Raw genomic sequence first — 21,679 nt, forward strand, 5'->3', positions numbered from 1 at the left:
GATGTATCATATAGATCGATCCATAGAATAAATCGATCAAATTCTTAAAATATAATATTTTAAATAAATTTATAATATTTTAATGGAGGTAAAACAATAAGTCTATTAGAAAACATAATATTTGATTGTTCTAAACATATTTAAGATCCTATGTTTATAGATGAACTAATTTCTATTAAGTTTTAGATCTAATTAGTCTGTCAATTTCATTGAGTTCAAATCACTTATCAAATATTAAATAAATATTAATTTTATTCACTTGAGACTAATTGAAGTGTTATATATATATATATATATATATATATATATATAAGGTTATGGTGTTTTGATAGATATGTCAAAAACAGTATAAATTTACTAAAAAATGATAATGTAAATCTTATATATATATTATTTGATCGAATCGGTACTATTCAGTAGTCTTCACCGCGAGGACGTTCTAACGATTAAAGAAAAAAAGGAACACCAATAAAGAGAAACGCAGGAGGAGGAGATTTAGAGATATTTCTGTGGGAGGTACTGTCTCTCTGTGTTCAATGCCCCCCACCTCTCATCTCACGAGAGAGAGAGAGAGAGAGAGAGAGAGAGAGAGAGAGAGAGAGAGAGAAAAGAGGAAAAAGGTCCCATTGCTTTAAAGCAGCAGTCGACTGAGCATGTCGTCCACTTCACGTTAAAAGAAGGGCGTCACATGATAAAGGGCACCGCTATTATGAATCCGTAGAGCAACGGGCTTCCTTTGCCACCCCGCCGATCCAATTTAAACCATCAGCCTCAACCCACCTGCACAGGAAAGCAACCAGTAAAAGATGGCCTCTCACCACCTTCCCTTCCACCGCACTCTTCTAGTTTACCCTCCTCTCTCTGTCACCGTCCCTTCCTTCCCCATCTCAACAAGTCATGGGCTCCTGTGTTAGCAAGTGCTACACCAGTCCTCCTCCTCCTCCACCCCCTGACCTTGATTCTTGCGTTCTGCAAGACAAGCTCGTCATCTCTGAATCCGCTCCTCCTCCCAACTCTCTCTCCTGTGCTCTCTCCAAGGCACAGACTCCCTCCTCCTCTTCCTGTTCCTTGTTGTCTTCTTCTTCTCCTTCCGTTTCCTCCTCCTCCTCCTCCTCCTCCTCGAACTCGTGTAGTAGCACTTCTTCGCTGCTGCAATACTCGATCGCACACAAGCATGGTGAAGCTGTGAAGCCTAAGCCTGTCAAGTCTGCTGTCCAAACTCTGCAGCCTACACCGAAGAAATCGGTTCCAGCAAAGAGAGCTCGCTCTTCCTCGCCGAATGCGGTCGCTGGGCGTAAGGTTTACAGGACCGAGAACAGCTCGGCGGCGGTGGCGGCTCCTCAGAGACGGAGAAGCACGCAGATCGAGAAGCAAAGACACGATGTTATGGCTCCTCAGATCACCGCAAGGAAGGACAACACCCGACTCCGGCAAAGTTTGAGCTCAGAGAAAGAGATAAGGGTGCACCACATCCACCATGTCCACAACGCACAGGAGGTCTCATCTGGGGTTCCTCTCGCCGACGACCTAGACAATCCTCTCATATCTATGGACTGCTTCATCTTTCTTTGAAGAAGAAGAAGAAGTAATTGCAGCTCGAGCTTGCAATAATGGTTTGTCTGTTTGGTGTCTTCTTTACATTCGTTGTATCCGTAACTCTACCTCTGAGTGAGTGACAGAGAGCACACATACAAGGAAGAGGTCATGTGGATTAAGCGTATGGAGGCTTGTTTGGTTTGTACTCGATTGTAGTATTGGTGAAGTCATGTACAAATATGGAGTGTGGATTTCTTAGCATCCCCTTTGTGATGCACCAATTTATTGAAATATTTTGGCAAGAATGTTGAATGAAACATTGGAATGTAACACCTGATCTTGCCCAACAGTAGCAATAATTTTAGTGGGCCCCATTTTACATCTTACTATTGATAATTCTTTAAAAAAAATAAATAAAATTATATTTTTTATTTATAATTTCATTAATATTGATTTTATCTTTTTTTTTTCTTCTCTCACAACCCTTGCGATCACTGCCCTACGCACCTTGTCACTGTTGATGCTCCCCAAGCTTATGTTCCATGTCGTCTTAAGCTTCATCGATGCTTTCTCTCTCATGCTTTAATGATACTCCCTTTTCTTGTGCTTCATCGACAATCCCTCCTCCCTCTCTCCCCACGGACACCATCTTCATCGATCTCCTTTAATGCTGATTTTCACCCTCTCGACGTTGTCCGCTAAACAGAAAAAAAAGGAGGAAAAGACAAGGGCATTTCCATCTATTTGTAAAGGAACAATTTAAAATATTAAAAAATTTAAAATGAGATTATAAATAGTAAAGAGGGGTTGTAATCTTCTAATTTTATTCCATAAGGAAAGTTTTTTATTAAACCTAAAGTAAGTGCGCTCAGATGCCACAATAGTAATTTAGAAAAAAATACTTATATTAAATTCTTCATCAACTAAGGGGCTAATTACATATTAACCCTTGTAATTAGCTACCTTTAGTATTTTGATCCATATATTTTTAAATTTTATATTGAAATCCTCATACTTATGAAAGTAAAACATTAAGATCCCTATATAGGACTAAAAAGAAATTAAAAATCAAGAAAGAAAAAGAGAGGTTTTATTGAAGTAATGAAATTAAATATTTCACTTTCGTAAATATAAAGATCTAAATGTAACTTAGTATAACGACTGAGATGCTAAAGATAGCTAACTAATGGGTAATATATAATTAGCCCTCAACTAAGATATCAAATAGATGAGAAAAAAATTCAATCCCTCCCTTCACAAGAATAATGTATAAAAAGAATAAAAATCTTTCTTTCTTACCTTATATATGTTCTATTTTATATCGATTCTTTAGTCCTGTATTCTATCTCAATTTCACTTAATGTCTATGTTGTCTATCTCAAAGAGCGATGACCACTATAGTCTACTTTGTCTTCGTATCTGATATGGAGCTGCTCCTCCTCACGTCCTGCAACTTCAATGGCAAGGCTCGACTTGTCGATGCCGTCGTGGTGGGATGACTCGCACACGAAGAACGCCACCGTCTGTACCGCCAGCTCGGAGATGAGCACCAGGCACAGCGGCGGCTGCAGCAGCCCCAGGTCGTGCCACAGGTCATGGCCGCTCTCCCCCACCATCATCTGCCGGAAGGCCTGCTCCATCGCCACGAAACAGAGGTCGAGAGCGACGAAGATGGCCGACGCCGTACATAGCATTCCTTGGATCAGCCGCGTCGCCTCAAGCCCGCGGGCGTCCTCGAGCACCGAGAAGACGCTGGACAGGTGCCAGACGACCCTGGCATTGACGATGGCGGCCAGATAGAGCGGGAGGAGGACGAAGATGGACGAAGGCGGGACCCGCGGAGTCGTCGCCGGCGAGGAGCGCGACGGCGACGGAGTTGAGGCAACGCCAGACGCTGGGGAAGACGGCGAACACCTCCGGTGAAAGAAGAGATGGGAAGAAAGAGCGAGGGAGAGAGAGAGAGAGAGAAAAGGGAAGGCATGAAAAGGCGGTGAAAGAAGGACTCTTGGAATTGGGTTTGGCACGTACTTTTACGAACGTTTGGATTACTAATGATATGATATTAAATATATTTATTACGTGTAGGCATCTCTCTACATTTTGAATTAACTCATTTTATCAGATTTTTAGAACTTACATATTTTTATCAGTAATTGATATCTAATTCATCGAATTCTTAAAGATTATATCTCGACGCTATTTTTATTCTCGATCAAATCCGATCGTACATAATTAGATTGGTCCAATGCATTAATAATTACATATCTAATCCGAATTAATGGGTTAGATTATAATAATACATATAACTTTAATATTAAAGAAGCTGATGAGGAAATGTAAATAGTGATCAATTAATTAATATACACGCTTGATTAAGGGACGGGTAAATAATCATCATTTATTGGGGTGCATAAATCGATAGCTCTTGAGAGGACATGTGTTTGAGCTTTTAAGACATCACTAGCATCTAACAAGAGAGCAGGATTCCAATTCAATTGTCACAGAGACGAGAGTAGAATAGGATTAAGAATGCGGTTGAATTGGAAGTGCAAAGCATAGCAGTGCAGAGTACACAGATTCTTACCCAAGACGAGCCATCGCGCCTGTGATTCCTTCCATGCATTACTCTCACGATTCATTCACCATTTCTTATCCACAGAAGAAAAGAATGCATGGGGGGCTCATCGGTCAATTGGTTTTTGGAACTCCATAGACCAGTAGTCTGAATCCGAGAACTCAGGTGTTGAAGAACTCATCTGCATGCTTCTGAGATCTCCAGAACAGCCGTCGCCACCATACCTGAAAAGCCTTGCTCAGGTTCGGGCACCCGGTGCCATGCTCCGCAAAGCAGCGAAACCATTCCTCGAAAAAGCTCTGCTGCTGTTTCAATGGAAGGGTGAGCAATGCTTGCCCTAGGCTCTCCTCCAACGTTCTCATATCCAGCCCCTTGGAGCACCGCTGCAACCAGCCAAAGTCCCATAACATCGGTTCAAACCATGCTCTGAGAACGGCGAACCTCTCATCGCCATGGCATTGCAGCTTTCTCCTCCCAAGTGCAATGAATACACTTGCTGAGATGCGGCTGAGCTCGTACCTCATCATCGGCGATGCCCTTCCGTGCATCTTGATCAGTTCCTCTTGGTTTGCCCACATGTGCACAAAATCTTCGGCCATCTCCTTTTCCATCAGGATTTCTAACAGCCAGTTGAGGTTTTCGACTTGCTTTGAGACCCTCTCGATCAGTGGCTTTGTTTCCATTCGACCCACAATGCCACGGTCTGAGGCTTCCTCAAAGAGATGGACAAGGGAATTCAAACATGAATGGCAAGTGTCATACAGCCTCTCCTTGTCGACTCCAGCAGGGTCCTTTTGGTAGACTGAGCTTTTGGATAGGAGACCGCTGACGAGAGACTGCATCTCCTTCCTTGCTTTTGTATTTGTCCCGTTCGTGACGGATTGAATAAGATGAACAGCTAGATCCTCAGGGTTATTCTGGCCTTGTGGACCCAACCTCGCTAGCATATCTTCTGAAATTGCTTCATCAAATTTACACCTTGCAAACAAGCTCTTCAGCTTCTCCTCCTCATTCTCACTCCATGGAACAGCCTCAATGTACCTTAAGCAGGATTTCATGCCCCTGTCAAACATAATTGTTGAAGATACCTAAAAAAAGAAACAAGTCATTACAATCCCAAGAAGAAAGGCAGACACAAAATACATTTTAAAAAAAAAAAACATGCAATGATTTACACAAGAATAAACAAGTAAAATTGCCTTTCCAAGTCACTAGAATAAAGTGCTGATAACAGATGCTTGTAGGTGTTATCTACCGGTTGAAAGGTTTTTCTGAATCTTATAAAAGCTTCCATAGAAAAGAAAACCTAATTCGAACATTAGGATCCAACTTGGCTAAAAAACACTCTAATGCAATTATTCTCTCTTTAAAATACCACAAACTTCTCAAGAAGGCACAGAAGAACCACCATCAGAGTCAATTTCTAGGGAGGTCAGATGGAAGTTATAATACTTTGACATGTAAATATTTTAGGCATAAGAACATTAAAATAAAATTTTTAAGTCAAGACAAATTTATTCGAATTATTCAGACAAGGGATATAAGAGCTTAGATTTGAAGAGAAAATATGTGTAAGAAAAGTAATAATCAAACTACTAAACAAAGACGAACTCTTAAAGTGTAATGGATGCCTCTCCTAAAGAATTCGTGTGAGATACTGAAAAGAGGGAACTAGAAGAAGAGGCATGTCTCTGATACTAAACTGCATTTTCAAGACAATAATACTGACACTCAAATAAGCTCAGTTCCTTAAGAATAATCCTCATTGACCTCTAGAACCAAATTATGAGCACTTCCACACACATCTTCATAAATTCTGTAATTCACCACAGGCTACATATTATGAAACCGACGGAAACTCTGGTGACCAGCAAATTATCATCTAATTATCAGCAAATTACTAGTTTATGATTACAGTTTCATGCAAAACAAAGTTGCAACCCCTTGTTCCTATTCAGTGGTTTGGGTTCTGCAAGGCCAGTCAAAGGGAGTTCATCTTCCAGCATAGTTTGTTTACCTCCTAACTTGAACCCTAATTGCACAGCCTCGCTCACAATGAGACACCACAAATCGAGTTCCTTCGAGTCAAAGACTGATTGATTCAGCATCAAATGGAAATTGTAGCAGTTCTTCTGAAAGTTAACTTCAGATTTGTCCAAACCAAATTTCACATACGGATTGCATTAACATATCAACTCTCGTGCAAAAAAAATTTCTTACAGATTGCATCAATATATCACCTCCCGTACCAAACAAAAGATACAGAACGGGATGAAAGAAAGGATTGACCGATTGAAAGCATCCTCACCTCAAGTATGTCGATTGCTCGGGAGACGCCTCCCTTGATCAGCCACCTCGCTGCATCCTTAGCATACATCAGCTCGATGGTCTCCTTGAAAACGTCCACATTCTCCAGACCAGAAAACTCTATCTTGCAGGAATCACCGGACGCATCCGGCACCTGCCTTGCAGATTTCGAAAGCATCGCTGCCAAAAGCGCACTGCTTTCGGACAGAATCCCCGGCTCCAGCTCCAGCACCAGGCACCTCCCATCTTTCCCCTTCAAACTAAGCTTCAACTCCGAGCCGCTCTCCCCGAAGCACCCCCTATTCTCCGCATCCGGATTCTCCGACGCCAAAGACCTGTCCTTCGAGACCGGATCTGGCCGCTCCGGCTCCGACTCGGCGACCACGGAGGCGATCGACACGGAGTCGGAGATTTCCGGCAGTGGGCCCAGGGGGGCGTCGGAGTCGATGGGGGAGACCCTACCGGGGGAGAGGATCCGGCGGCGGTCGATGATGCCGAGGCCGAGCCTGCTGGTGGGGGAGGGGGAGCTATGGAGGGAGCCAGGGCAGGGCGTCTTGGGCGGGGGCTTGGAGGGGCGGCGCCGGGGGTGGGGGCAGTCGTGTCTCGGGCGGTCAGGGCTCTGGGTGGAAGCTGCGAATGTGCAGCATAGCGCGCGGCGGAGGCCCGGGGACCGCCGGCGGACGTCCGCCATGTCTTCGCAGAAAGCTGCTGGGAAGGACTAGGGTTAGGGTTGGGGCGGGGCGGGGCTTTCTTTGGATTCCTTTGCCTCGCTCTGCCGTGCTTCGTCCTTCCGGGGAAGTAAAAGATGCTTCGCGACACAAGTGGGGGAACGGTACGGATCCACTACAGTGGAAGGTGCAGGGAGCGAAGCCTGCAATGGGAGAGAGGTGAGTACACGTGGACTCTAAGTGGCGGAAAGGACAGGTCACGTGCATGCGGGGGAAGGTGATAAGGCCCGCTGCTGCCTTGCCAGGACAGGTGGCAACATGCATGGGTGTGGGATGGCCATGAAAGAGTAGGACCAGCGCATGCAACCATCGCATATGGAAATGGTCCCTTCTCTCGTCAATAATGTTTCGGGACAAGAGGCATGGTTGATTTCATCCAATAAAATGGGACAACATAATACATCAGAAATATGATTTGATTCGTCGACCCAATCTAATGCAACTCATCCACGTCTCAATTTAATGTGACAAATTCTTTTTAATCTTATGTTGATTAACGTATCATGTTGTTAACTTAATGAATAACTTAATCTTATTATTGCAGCTCGAATGGATAACTCTGACCTTCCATCTCGAATTGATAACTAAAATTTGACTCATCTCATCCGAATGTCAAACCTAATTTCAAATGGGTATCACCAAAACAAAAATTGTAACTACCGGTCAAAATTAAAACGAAAAAAAAAATCATAGATCAGGTAAGAAGATGGAATATATGGAAGATCAATTATAAGATTTCTTTATTTTTTATCATATAAAAAGGAAACAAGTACAAATTGCTTCGATTAATTGTCCATGATTTTTTTAAAGAAACTTCTATTTTTTAATTTTTTCCACATAGTTCCTCTGTTTCCTATAATCCTAAAAAAAGAATTCTTTATTCTTGCCTCCATCATGATAAGATGTTTTTTCGCTTATCGCTTTTATCCCATCGGTGTTGCCCACTTGTCGTTGGAAGGTTCATCGTTTCCTATTGTGCCTCTCGCCTCATTGTGTCCTTCCCTGTAAGTGATCTTCATCCTTCCTTATCGTGCTCCTCACATCTACTCTGATTAAGAGGTGATCGTTGCCCCCTTGTGTCACTATTGACAATAAGGCAGCTTGTTGCATATGCCTTCATCGTCCTGTGAAGTAAAGAAAGAGAGATGGGTGACTCAACCATGATCTCCACATTTGCTGTAGGCTACCACCTTGCAGGATCAATTAATCAATCATATTTATTGCAACCCTACTGTAGGTTGCAACTTCCCTTCCTTTGCTTCATGGAGTGGTAGAGGTGTGCTCAAGTTTGAGGAGTTACAGTGGGAAAGGTATGAACCCACCAACGAGGAGGAGCTTGTTCACACGTAGGTGAGGACCGCAATGACATACGACAAACCTTAGGATGATAGGTGGTGCAGTGCTCGAGTCTTACATACGTTGAATTATAATTAGCATGCTAATATAAACACAAATAATATATACATATCCTCGTATATAATTTGTGATGTCTATGTTTCAGATAAATCATATGTTAATATTTTTATCTTTAAAGTTGAAGTATATGTTTTCCTAAAAATATTATTTATAGTGTTCTATGAAATATTGGTTGTGTATGCAAAAGTATCCATGTCTACTTTAAAACATATTTTGTAATAAAAATATATATTCCTTCCGTGTAATAAGCTTAAGTATGCTAGCGGAGTTAGTATGAGATTAAGTTACAATAAAATATATATATATATATATATATATATAATGACTAAAAGTGATGATTGAATTATAATAGATCTTAAGTAAATCTCTCGAATAGTTTGACCATAATCAAAGTAAAAAAAGTTTTAAGTTTTAAACATCATTTGAGGATAATCAACTATTTGAATATGGATGAAGTAATAAAAAATTAAATTAAAATAAAAATTAAATAAAAGTGTTACACTAAAAATGTTAAGATCCATAAGTGAGATTGAAAGTTGAATTTTGATCAAAATACTTAATTCTTATTAAGTCAAATTAAGCTCAAATTGAGTTATAACACTAGAATTATGTTAAGAAAAAAAAAAAAAAAAAAGAGTCCCTAATGGGATTGAACCTATGACCTCTTAGTAACCTTTTAGGCAAAAGTTAACTCCTATTTATTTTAATATTATCTTCCTCACGAACATGAAATTTCTTAATTTTTACTCTTTATTCTTAGAGTTTCAACGATCTTGGTTAAAAATTAAGGTAAGAAAAATATAATTCTTCACTTCTCATACCTAAAATTTCAGTTTTATAAATTATAGGCTGACATTTTTAGCTACTTTTGAGTTACTTATGCTTGAAATTAATCATTAATTTTTGGATATGTTTTGTATGAATCTTTTATCGTTCTAAAATCTATGACTTTAATATCAAATTTGTGCATAGAGTTATGGATATTTTAATATGAGATACTCAAAATCTTTTATTTTCTAAAAGGGGATTCTATTTCGGGATATGATTAGACTCGATTCTTTGATATATTTTTTAAAAAAGTTAAGGTTCGATGAAATTTAGAATTCAATGAATATTATTTTATACACCAAAATATGAGGTTTATAAGTTTATATAGCCTCAACCTAGTTTCAGCAAAATAGAATATGTGTTTATAGTTGAATTAAAAAACTAGTTTAGTCTCCAAATAATTTCATTTTAAATTAAAATTTGATAGGTATTTAGTTTTATATGTCTCTTAGTTTTTTTTTTATAAAATTTGATGATGATTTAAGATCATTTAGTCAATTAGAATAGTAAAATAAAATTATTTCATAAAATTATATGATGATTTGATTGATACTAACTAGTTAAATTATAAAATATATTATTAAAAAAAATATTTTTAATTTTTTAATAATTGAATAACGACAAGAGGAGCAAAGGTGATAAGCAGGGTCGACAAGACAAAGGCAACAACGAAGAAGGTAATAAAAGTTATTTTTGAGATTACAAAATAAATACATGGATACTATTTGAAAAAAAAAAATAAGGGAAAAAATAAAAAAGTGAGATTTTTTTAAGAAAAACTACCCATCTTTTATTTTCAACAAAATTATATGTATGTACTCCATAAAAAGTTAGCGGTTATCCGTCTAAATTTATATATCATTCTAAAACTTATAAATATGCCATTATAGTTAATCGAAGTTTGCTACTATAAGTTAATTGTTAACTGACTACAATAAAAACTCATCATAATATTATAAGCATTAGGGTTATTTTATATATCACAATTATTAAATCATTGTAACTCATATAAATTATTTTATGAATTTTCAGCAAAAATAAGTAGAGCATGTGACTTTTATATATTAAATTAATAATGTCATTTTATGTGAATTTTGTATCATAAAATCCATCATCATCTCAATATGGACAAGTCATGAGCTAATTAATACCCAACTCCACCCCAAATGACTCAATGCAGACGAGCATATCCACCCATCATACCGTATGCACCGGGAGGAGGATGCTGCAGCTTGGCCATCCCAACCTTGGCATATTGTTGCCACACCTGCTGCTCCTCGAGCAGCCGCTGCTGCTTCTCCATGTCCGACATCTGCACGTAGGACGGCGGCGGCACCATCAACGATGCCGCGAACGGGTCGCCCGCGACGCTGCTCGCGCTCCCGCTGACGACGTACCCGTGCCCCACCCCGGCCTGCACCTGCACCTGCGCCTGCGCGTACATCCCGTCGAGTAACACCATCTCGAGGCCGCCGCCGAACGACGCTTTCTGGCCCGACAGATTGCTTGCCGTCTGCACCAGCGTCGTCTCCCAGTCGGACGGGTCGTCGTTCACGAACGCCTCCCATTTACGCGATGCGTCCGCTGACAGGCCGCCGTCGAACAACGCCAGCGCCAGCTTCTCCCCGTGCTCTTCTCCCGTCATCGCGTCTTCCTTCAAGTTCAAGAAGTCCACCGCCTCCTCCTCTTCCTTCTGCTTCTCTAAGGAGTCATCCTTGACCTTGACAACGACCGCAAGCTCCTGCTTCGTGCCCTCGGCGTCGGCCGCCGGCGGGGGCAACGCTTTGATGCCATCCATCTCGCACTGGGACTCGTCCTGAGGCGGCGCAGGGTCCGGCTCCGGGCAGGGCTGCCGCTTGGCGTGGCCGAGGGTGGCCTTGTCGCGGATGAACTCGTCGATTACCTCGAGCTTCTTGGGGGTGATACGCACGACGTCGGGGTACTCGGAGCAGCGACAGATGCCGGCGGACTTCGACCAATCGTAGAAGAGGTCGAGCTCGTCAAGCTGCTTGGCGTGGCGGGAGAAGATCTCATGGACGCTGACGCAGTCGGGGACTTCGAGGTCCGTGAAGCGGTCGACGAAGATGTTCATGATCTCGGCGAGGTCGTAGTAGATTTGGAAGCTCTCCTTCACCAGGGGGTAAAGCGCGACGTGCACCACGAGGTTTTGCTTCGCCGCACCTGCGTATCGTATGCATACATGCTTTAACGTCCCCCCCCCCTCTCCTCAAATAATAAAACCATCCCAAAAAACGAACATTTCAGTATTGGAATTTGTATATATTATGCTAAAATACTCGGTAAAACTCAATAAAATTACTATTGGAATATAAAATTATTAATATTTTATGGCTCAAACTATTTAATTATGATTATGGTTGATGGTATTGACTAAAGTTTATCACATGAATGTTAAGGGAAGTAAGGAATGCTCTACCTGTGGGCCGGCATGCGAGGAAGCGTTCCAACATGTGCTGCAGGTGGCGCGTCCTGGCGAAGACGTGGTCGGTCGTCATTTCCTTCAGTGGCGTGCTGGCCTTCGAGGACGCCGCCTCAGCGGCAGCAGCGGTCTCCTCGTCGACCTCCTCCTCGTAGATGTTGCTCCTGCTGCTGCGCCACTTGCGGCGGCCGTGCATCCTGTAGTCCAACCGCTCGTCCAAGTAGAGCGCGAACGTCCTCACGAAGGCCGAGAAGTCCCAGGCGTCGGAGCCGGAGGAGTCCCTGAAGTGGGACATGTTGAGCATCCGGGAGCCGCAACGGGTGGCGAAGAAGATCTCCCGCTCGTAGGCGGGGTCGCCCTCCACGAGCAGACGGTGGATGAGGATGAGTGTCTTGAGGGCCACCGTCCAGCTCCGGGTCTTGCCCAGCCGCCGCGACAGCGACGACACGCACGCCCCCACGTAGGCCCGGGAGTAGCACATCAGGCTCAGGATCTCGAGGATGTGCTTCTCCTTCGCCGGCAGTTCGTTGTGCCGCGTCGCCTTCACGATGGCCACGTCCAAGTCCGACAACGTGGCGCTGCTGCTCACCTTCGCCAACCCGATGCTCGTCTGGTCCTTTACGGCCCCCAGCGCCTTCCGGATCCTGCTGGGCGCCATGGCCGGCTCTTCCCGCTGCTGCAGAGGAAGAGAGGAGAGATGAAGGATTCGTACGAGTTGAGAACCGTGGAAGCCGCTGTTGAAGGAAGGGGTATAGGTGGCTGTTGAAGGAGAACCGTTGGTTGGTAGATCATTGCAACGGATGCTCTTCTTGTTGTCCATCTTTGACGGGTTCCATGTGGTCCGCATCTCCGGCCTGTTCACTGGCATTTGAACAAACACCAGCTGTTCTGCCCTAAATGGATGCCTCGAGCTGCATTCAGCTAATAACACCACACTCATCCGACCAGAATAAGTCAGATCGATTTCAGATACTGTACGGAGCATGCTAAAACATCAACTTTAATGTCCTATATAGATCCGTCTTCAAGAGTCGAAATCTCCCTCATGTGCACAACAGATGCACTGAAATTGTCTGTATTCCTTATCTTACAATATCTCTCGACAACAATAGGCACATAATTATGACAAGCGATGACTTAATGATGCATAAAACAGATCACTAAAAGGGCCCGTTGAAACGAGCCGAAGGGAACTCTTGCAACAGATGATGGTGCTCGTGTCCAGAAATAAGTGCATTCGGATGAGGCTCTCAAAAAATCTTCAATCTGATAAATCAATTCAATAATTAGATCCACCACAAAAGCTATATTTATAAAAAAATAAATTGATAAAAGCAACAAAAAATATAACCTAAATATGCACCTGGATAATCCGTGAAGATCCTTCGCTGATAATATCAGGTACTGCAAGGAGAGGTTTGTACAACATCATTGTCAAAGTAAGAGATAAGATCGGCCATGGGACTTTGGTTCTGAAATGTGGAACAATGAGCTGATGCATGCTGAACAAATGGAACATTTGGCATGATGGATTCAGTGAAGTCGTTATCCCTAGTAAAGCAAAAATCATTCAGCTCCACATATTGTTCACTACCGAGTTCTGATAACATAGGAAGCAAGGCAGTTTCGCAGAGAACATTCTCAGGGTGATTGATATTGCCAGAATTCATTGCATGAGAAGAGAGGTTCCCAAATTCATCATAAATTCCTTCAGGATCCACTGCAGAGGCATCGTTAACATTCATATCAAGAATGGCCAAGTCAGACATCTGCAAGGAAACTAACAAAGATGATCACAAACAACATCAAAAATTCATGAATTTGCATCAACGTATTCAGAAAAGAAATCAAACCATGAATGTGTCACCAGCAGCCTCTATGTGTGGAGAGCTATTAAGAATCTCTGCCACCTCGGCCAGCCATATTCCATCAGCATCAAGAAGATCACGATCAGAAGGCACCTCAACATGACTGGAGGCCACAGGTTGCTGACTAAGAGGATCCAACAGTATAGTCTGATTGACTAATGGTTCCGGATTTGGGCAAGATACAGAAGGAAGAGGAAATGAATTCTCAGTGATTGTGTCATCCTCCCAATCCTCTTCATTAAATGGAGCACAATATCGCTCCCCAATTTTAGGACCTGGACCACTTTTTTGAAAAATTTTGCAGAGAACATATGCTTCCTGTAATGTTGAATGAGGAAGTTGAGTTTCATACATGAGAAAATGCATGGTAATCAAGTGTAACATAATAATTCTTTTTTGTTAAACAAATGGTCAAATTGACTGAAACTGACAAGAAAACTTCTACGTAATGATATTGCAAACAAGATCAGTACATGGGAGTCCCAAATTCCATGAAGAAAAATATTTTCAGAGATTTAGATTGTCAAGACAATTGTCAATTGCACAAGTTGTTCCTAAACATGCTTGTTCAGTTTTCATAGGGCGAATTAAAATTTTTCATGGAATGCAGCCTCATGAACATGTTGTAAAATAGACCGAATGAACCCAGGAATTGGACTTATCATATATATCAAACAATATCCTAGGTGCCTAGGAATGTCGCTTCCAGAAAACTAAAATGTTCCTTAGTTAGCAAACTACAACCTCTTTACCTAAACATGGATGTAAATTATGCATGTTTGCTTCTTTTATGACTTGAACTACCAAGGCTCAAGTCATACAAACAACCCCTTAACTTGCTGGGGTAAGCATACGTACATTGACATTCCCTAAATCATTAATGGTGATACACTATTTTTTTAATGTCTTACAATTAACACACACAATGAGAGAGCAAAGGAATTAAGAAATATAACTGATTTGCTAATTAAGAAACACCCAAAACCTGTGAGAATCCAGCCTCAACCAATTGCCGATTTAATAGCCTGTACTCATACATCACCCAGTCAGTCCTTTTGCCTTTTGAAGGCTTCCCTTCATAAAAAACAAGAGTCTTCTTCATCCCAACAGTCTGAGAATTATGAATCACATATCTATCCCTTCCAGTAGCCTTCCAGTAACCAATACCAGTTGCACGATTTGTTCTAGAGCCATTAGGATATTTTTTATCTCGAGGGCAAAAGAAGTACCACTCAAGATCTTTACTACGCAAGTGAGATTTGTCTGCACAGAGAAAAAAGAAGTACCATTTAGGAACAACACTGATCCAAGAGAAAAAAGAGAAGTGCATACAAAAGAAACATACTGAATCAGGGCTGCTTAGGTGATCATAGTCGATCATTGAGAAATAATAACTATGCAAATCTAGGCATTTTGAAGTTAAACATATTAGAAGCGAGATAATATTTGTATCTAGAAAAAGGATCAGATGTAAATATATAGTACCTGGAAGATCCCAAGGGGCAAATTTGTACAGTTCAACTTCTGCAATAGCTTCGAAATGAAAAGGCTTTCCCATTATTTTTCTCTTCAAGTAGTACCAAACAAGTTCAACATCAGTTGGGTGAAAACGAAAGCCCGGTGGGAGGAAGGCCTTCGTCATCAAAATGAAGATTTTTCCTGTCTATACTAAATGAGATTTGAAATGTGATTAGTCCAACGAGAATAAATACTGCACTTATCAAGGCTGTCCTCAATTTCATAGCAGTAATAATCTTTATAAACTCAGAACTAAAAATTTATACCGATCAAATCTTTAACCTAAATTTCACAAATTCCTTATCTATTAAGTCCAGTTCCAAGCCAAAACCTCTGACTATCTATCATGTCCAGTGCCGAAATTTTACTCGACGAGAACACCACAACCTACTACGGCATACAAACCAAAAGTCACACCAAAGAAACCGAGGATAGTCCTTTCTGATGTCAAAAGACATTTGATATGCAAGCAGAATCCTGTAAGCAGCAACTTAATGTTACAAGAAATTCAAAAACCACACATTTTATTAAATTAACAACAATTCAATAAGCAATAAGAAGGAAGAGGTCAAATTCAAAAAACATTGTAGACGATTGTAAACACGACAGCAACATCATATGGCATGACTGAGAAACAGAAAAATTAATATACTACAGGACGAGATTAAAACAAGATTCATACTAATGAGAAACAAGATCTGTAACAGGAATTGAGCCTGAACTTTGTAAAGAACATGAAAATTTAAGGTTTACCATTTTAAAGAACATCCAAAGATAAAAAAAGAATATTGCCTAATCAAGAACATTAACATGGGAGATCTGATGGCAGAAGTAGATTGTATTGCAAACATAACAGATGAAGACCATACTGCTTGGACACAAATACTAAAAATGCAAACACTAAGAAATGTTACAAGACAAATGACAAGGTCATTGCCAATCGATACTGGCAATAATGACATGACACTCTGATGCAACACTTCAAGTATGATATAATTTTTGCAAAGTGTAATAATCATTCAGTATAGGAAGAATGTAGACTCAAAGAAATCTAACGCAATGATGGTAACAAAGACACTATTTAAATCATTGCAGAAAATCAGACAGAATTCAATTTTGAACATAATCATAGGATAGGAATCATTAAGGGCACATATACATCGGAAAGTACTGAACGTCAAGAAGGAAACAAGGGAAGAAAAATAAGATCTTACTAAAATTATATATTAAATTTCTCTGACAGACAACCATATAAGGATAAAGATCATTAGTGAATTAATAATATGAATCGTATATAATTAGCTCGAGTTCAGAAATACATACATTCCAGATTTGGAAGAGCTGAAATTCAAAAAAGGACAGGAATCAATTTGCACACAATTAAAGGACAAGAATCATCAAGTAACGGCACATATACATTGGAAAGTATTGAACGTCAAGAAGGAAACAAGGGAAGAAATATAAGATCTTACTAAAATTAGATATTGAACTTCTTTGACAGACAACCATATATGGATAAAGATCATTAGCGAACTAATAATTTGAATCATATATATCTAACTCGATTTCGTATCTACTTACATACCAGATTTGGAAGATCTGAATCACAAAAAAGGAATGAAAGTAAACAAAAGATACATGAATATTGTAGTTCTAGCATGTGGGACTAGAGTAGAACAACAGGTCATGACCATTTATGTTCATGTACATCTACAAGCGAAGTACCATGCACAACCTAATTCCTAAAACATTACAACTATTAGAAGTTTCAGATTCAATCGACTGGATTAGTAGAATTAATTACTCAACACCATCCATCCACATGGATCAAAAGAGCTACAAAACCCGAAAATCATACAGGAAAAAAGATATATAATTAAAACAAAAGAAGTGGATCGCTTTAAAGACAGACCAACATCAAAGCCAGACAAAGAAAAAAAAACCCTAAATTTCTGCTAAGATAATGAAAGAAACAGCGCAGATCGAAGATCGATCGAAGGATAAAGAGGCAATAAAGAGATCGGAGCTTACGAATCACGAACTTAGCCTGGGGGAACTTGATGGAAGCGTTGATCAGCCCGCCGTCGTCGACCCAATGAGAAATGGAAAGAAGTGATGAAGGGGGCAGTTGAGGTTTTATAAAGGGAGCACACGGCGCCCGCAGATTCGATACTTCGTATGCACTCATTCGACTCCCATTGGGCAATCGGAATGGGGATGGTCGAAGGAGTCGACCGTGCGTGGAATCATGGTGCGCTTCGGATCTATTGATGGGTTGGATCTGATCCAACCCAATTCAATTCGGATCAGATTTGAGCTCACAGTCAAGTTGTGGAATGATTGAGTCACATTGAATAGTGCCGTCCATTGAATAATCGAGTCCACACTATCAACCAACGAACGGCTGAGAAGGTGACTCGGGTGTCCATCCGTGGGTTGACATGCAATAGGATCACCGTCGGGTGACGTGCCTAACAAAGGTAAAAAGTCGGCTGAGAAGGTGACTCGGGTGTCCATCCGTGGGTTGATATGCGATAAGATCACCGTGTATTCCCTTGGTATTAAGTAATTTGTTATACATCGTGTCGGGCTCTAAGGTCTCTACTCCCTCAAGGATGTGTCTCAAGCATATAGTCTTATCTAACCCAAGGTGGATACTTTAGGCGTATTATCGTGTCTGACTCACGAGAGGTATTTCATGTATATTTTTTATACTTAGTCTGAGGAAAACATCTCGAGCATTTTTTTTATGCTTAGCCCAAGGTAGACATCTTGAAAGAGTTTCTCATGCTTAGCTCAACGAAGACATCTCAAGCATATTTTTCATACTTAACCTAAGGAAGGTTAACTCTCCCCTGGTCAAACCTTCATTCGTGAGAAAATCACTAAGTGTTACGTCGAGCGGGAGTCTTGGGAGTTGAATCAATACTCTAGGAGGTGAAGTGATGCTCCGAGGGTTATAAGATGGCCCCCCTCTTACATGGTAGGCTCACTTTGCCCTTTGAGCTCCGCTTTCGTTGATCTTATTGCCTTTTGCCTTTCACTTTTTTTCTTAAATCTTCAAAGCATTAGACAACTTTTTAATTGGAAGTTAGGAAAATGTTCTCTTCTAATTCATCTAAGTTCCAAACTCTTAGCTAACTGATGGTCGAGAGGATCAAGGACCTGTCCTTGGGTAGCCCGAGAGCAAGAGAGAGAGTATTGTCAAGAGGATCGAGGTCTAATGGATTGGATTTTCCTGTATCGTCTGAGGACTGCGGCGTAGTGGCCTAGTACGTCCGTAATCGATGAGTCGAGTTAATTATTATAGAGATAATAATTCACTGAGCTAGAAGGAGTTCTGACAGGTATGACTCACAACCAGCTCGATATTGGACCTAGAGGGTCACACACATATAGTAGGCACTGCGATGAGTAGAGGTTCGGATATGAGATATCCGTTGGAGCTCCTATCTTATTGGATATCTAATAAGCCTATGAATTATTAGATCCCATGGACGAGATCCAATAAAAGCCCATGAGAGATTATTGAATAGAGATCCATTAATCTAAGAGGTTTGGGTAGTTGGATAAAGATTCAATACCCAATAGGGAAGGATCCATTAGGGTTAAGTTGACAAGGGACCTCTATAAATAGGAGGGATTCAGTGGTTCATAGGCTAGAGCTTTTGCTTGCCTCTCCTATTCTCCTCCCCATCTCTACCTCAAAGTAGGTCTGGAGTTTTGAGGAGCATCGTCGCAGCCCTGCTTTGTGGATCACCACTAGAGAGGAGGGTGCTTGACCTGCTTAATCCTCTCCTAGAGATCTACAAGAAAACAGGAATATACGATCTTCCTAGGTAACACAATCTATTTTATATGTAGTTTTAAATTTCACAGATTTTTGCGTACCAATCTTCGCACGACAACGAACATCTCTTTGGGAATATGGGATTTTATTTTTTGTTCTTCCGTTGCGCATATGATATCGCCCCCAAAGATTTTTCAACAAATGTATCCTTAAGTACTTGAGAAGGACTAAAGATCTTTTACTAGTATATGGAGGTAGTAGCCTCAGGGTTGAAGGCTACATGGACTCGAGTTTTCAATTCGATGTCGATGATAGCAAGTCGAATTCAGGGTATGTATATAGCTTGAATGGAGGAATAGTGTGTTGGAAGAGTTCTAAACAAGATACTACTACTGACTCAACCACAGAGGCAGAGTACATTGTTGTAATAGAGGCAACAAAAGAGTGAGTGTGGATGAAGAAATTCATCACAGATCTGGGAGTCGTGCCAAGCAGTGAGGAGCATATTCCCGACAACAACGGGGCAATTGCTCAAGTGAAGGAACCCAAGTCTCATCAAAAGTATTCTAAGGAGGTTCCTCCTAATCCGAGAGACCGTGATCCGAAGAGATATAGGAGTGGAAACAGTTCCATCTGAAGATAACATTGCAGATCCACTGACAACACCGTTATCTTATATTGTCTTTGAGCGTCACAAGAGTCTGATGGAGATCATTCACATAGGTGAGATTGGCTTTAGGTCAAGTGGGAGATTGCTACTCATATGTGTCCTGCAAGGCAATCACGTGAATGATGGCACGTGTGACTTAACATGCAATCTTTTTACTTATTATATTTTGATATTATCACTTCATATTGCTTGTTGCATATATGCATATATATATATATATATATATATATATATATATATATATATATATATATATATATATATATATATATATATATATATATATATATTGTGATTTCTTTAGATTTGTGTAATGAGAATCGAATCGTGATGAGATTATGATAATGAGACCGATTCGCCTTTAAACACATATCCTAAATAATCTCAGTTATAGGTTACTCGAGAGGGACATCGAAATAATCGGATAGACTGATGTGTTGCATACCCGTCCATATGATGGATGTAATTGGTCTCATAGCTGTTCGTGTGGGGATACTAGGGATACAATATAGGTGCTCATTGGGGAATAAGTTCACTGATTGATCTGCTTACGAAATGCTGGATGGTTGATGATGTCTTATTGTCAGATAGTGATTCCGTAGTCTTAATGGTGTATCTGGTCCTTAGACTTGAAACACCAAGGATGTCCTATATAAGTGTTCTACTCTTTAATATTGGACTTATAGGTTTGGATATCTCAGATCTAGCACAATCGGTTTTCAGGAATGGTAGTCAACCTTTCGAGGGCTATTGAGTGTCGATAGAGAATCATTCACTCTCGATGTCATGAGAGGAATGTCCCATGTGTTTTTGCTCAAACAAATCCTTGATCAAGGTCATTCGGATTGAGAGAGTAAGAGTTTTCCAAGAGAATCCGAACAAATTCCTGACCAAGGTCATTCGGATTGAGAGAGTAAGAGTTTTCCAAGAGAATCCAATTAGAGCATGACTCGAGTAAAAAACCGTATGGGTCTGACAGCACCATGCTCGGTATATGGTCTCTAGGATATTAGATGGATGAGGGACTATAGGTACATAATAACTGAGGACAAACAAGTCTAATGGATTGGATTCTTCTGTATTATCTGGGGACTACGGCGTAGTGGCCTAGTACGTCCGGAGTCGATGAGTCGAGTGAATTATTATGGAGATAATAATTCACTGAGCCAGAAGGAGTTCTGACAGGTATGACTCATGGTCAGCTCGATATTGGGCCTAGAGAGTCACACACATATAGTAGGCGTTGCGATGAGAAGAGGTTCGGATATGAGATATCCGTCGAAGCCCCTATATTATTGGATATCCAATAAGCCCCTGAATTATTGGATCCCATGGATGAGATCAAATAAGAGCTCATGAGAGATTATTGGATAAAGATCCACTAATCTGAGAGGCTTGGGTATTTGGATGGAGATCCAAAACCTAATAGGGGTGGATCTATTAGGGTTAAGTTGACAAGGGACCTCTATAAATAGAAGGGATTCAGTGGTTCATAAACTAGAGCATTTGCTTGCCTCTCCTATTCTCCTCCCCTTCTCCACCTCAGAGCAGGTCTAGAGTTTTGAGGAGTGTCGTTGCAGCCCTATTGTGTGGATCACTACTAGAGAGGAGGGCACTTGACCTCCTTCACCCTCTCCTAGAGATCTGCTTGGATACAAGGATATACGATCTCCTTAGGTAACACAATCTATTATATACACAGTTATAAGTTTCGCAGATTTTACACACCAATATTCATACGACGACGAATATATCTTTGGGAATTGGGGATTTTTTTTTTGTTCTTCCACTGCGCATGTGATGTCACTCCTAAGATTTCCCAACAAACTTAACCCTAATAGATCTTGCCCTATTGGATATTGGATCTTCATCCAATTATTCATAGTTTAATAGAAATTGAATCCTCATCCAATAACCACTCTAAGCCCTATTAGGTCTCACCCAAAGGATCTAGTAAAACATAGGCTGATTGGACATCATATGTTCAATCCTCTATTCAACGT

At 40.9% G+C, this 21,679-nt stretch overlaps 4 protein-coding genes across 8 annotated transcripts; 1 reads left to right on the plus strand and 3 right to left on the minus strand.

Annotated features, from left to right (window-relative positions):
• Nucleotides 1–897: 897 nt before the first annotated feature.
• On the plus strand, nucleotides 898–1,572 carry LOC135595121 (uncharacterized serine-rich protein C1E8.05-like). Its single transcript, XM_065085643.1, has one exon. It carries the CDS (start codon nucleotides 898–900, stop codon nucleotides 1,570–1,572), a length of 675 nt encoding a protein of 224 aa, XP_064941715.1.
• Nucleotides 1,573–4,049: 2,477 nt separating this feature from the next.
• On the minus strand, nucleotides 4,050–7,255 carry LOC135595267 (BTB/POZ domain-containing protein At2g13690-like). Its single transcript, XM_065085960.1, has 2 exons — nucleotides 6,420–7,255; nucleotides 4,050–5,199 (listed from the first exon to the last, which is right to left on the minus strand). Exons 1-2 carry the CDS (start codon nucleotides 7,107–7,109, stop codon nucleotides 4,273–4,275), a joined length of 1,617 nt encoding a protein of 538 aa, XP_064942032.1. The 5' UTR covers nucleotides 7,110–7,255; the 3' UTR covers nucleotides 4,050–4,272.
• Nucleotides 7,256–10,341: 3,086 nt separating this feature from the next.
• On the minus strand, nucleotides 10,342–12,815 carry LOC135595268 (putative clathrin assembly protein At1g03050). Of its 3 annotated transcripts, none has more exons than XM_065085964.1 (2): nucleotides 11,828–12,815; nucleotides 10,342–11,571 (listed from the first exon to the last, which is right to left on the minus strand). In XM_065085964.1, the coding sequence occupies exons 1-2, from the start codon at nucleotides 12,813–12,815 to the stop codon at nucleotides 10,562–10,564; spliced, it is 1,998 nt and encodes a 665-aa protein (XP_064942036.1). In that variant the 3' UTR covers nucleotides 10,342–10,561. The 3 variants fall into 3 exon arrangements, with proteins under 3 accessions (XP_064942036.1, XP_064942035.1, XP_064942033.1); XM_065085963.1 differs by having other exon boundaries at nucleotides 10,342–11,613; XM_065085961.1 differs by having other exon boundaries at nucleotides 10,342–11,616.
• A 2-nt stretch (nucleotides 12,816–12,817) lies between these two features.
• Nucleotides 12,818–17,404, minus strand: LOC135581750 (NAC domain-containing protein 82-like). Of its 3 annotated transcripts, none has more exons than XM_065085965.1 (6): nucleotides 17,248–17,404; nucleotides 15,184–15,693; nucleotides 14,684–14,961; nucleotides 13,684–14,016; nucleotides 13,194–13,599; nucleotides 12,818–13,096 (listed from the first exon to the last, which is right to left on the minus strand). In XM_065085965.1, exons 2-5 carry the CDS (start codon nucleotides 15,338–15,340, stop codon nucleotides 13,228–13,230), a joined length of 1,140 nt encoding a protein of 379 aa, XP_064942037.1. In that variant the 5' UTR covers nucleotides 15,341–15,693; nucleotides 17,248–17,404; the 3' UTR covers nucleotides 12,818–13,096; nucleotides 13,194–13,227. The 3 variants fall into 3 exon arrangements, with proteins under 3 accessions (XP_064942037.1, XP_064942038.1, XP_064942039.1); XM_065085966.1 differs by having other exon boundaries at nucleotides 17,259–17,386; XM_065085967.1 differs by having other exon boundaries at nucleotides 15,184–15,361; nucleotides 17,248–17,265.
• Nucleotides 17,405–21,679: the final 4,275 nt, after the last annotated feature.

This window comes from Musa acuminata, chromosome BXJ1-10 (genome assembly GCF_036884655.1).
Source record: "Musa acuminata AAA Group cultivar baxijiao chromosome BXJ1-10, Cavendish_Baxijiao_AAA, whole genome shotgun sequence".
NCBI lineage: Eukaryota > Viridiplantae > Streptophyta > Magnoliopsida > Zingiberales > Musaceae > Musa > Musa acuminata.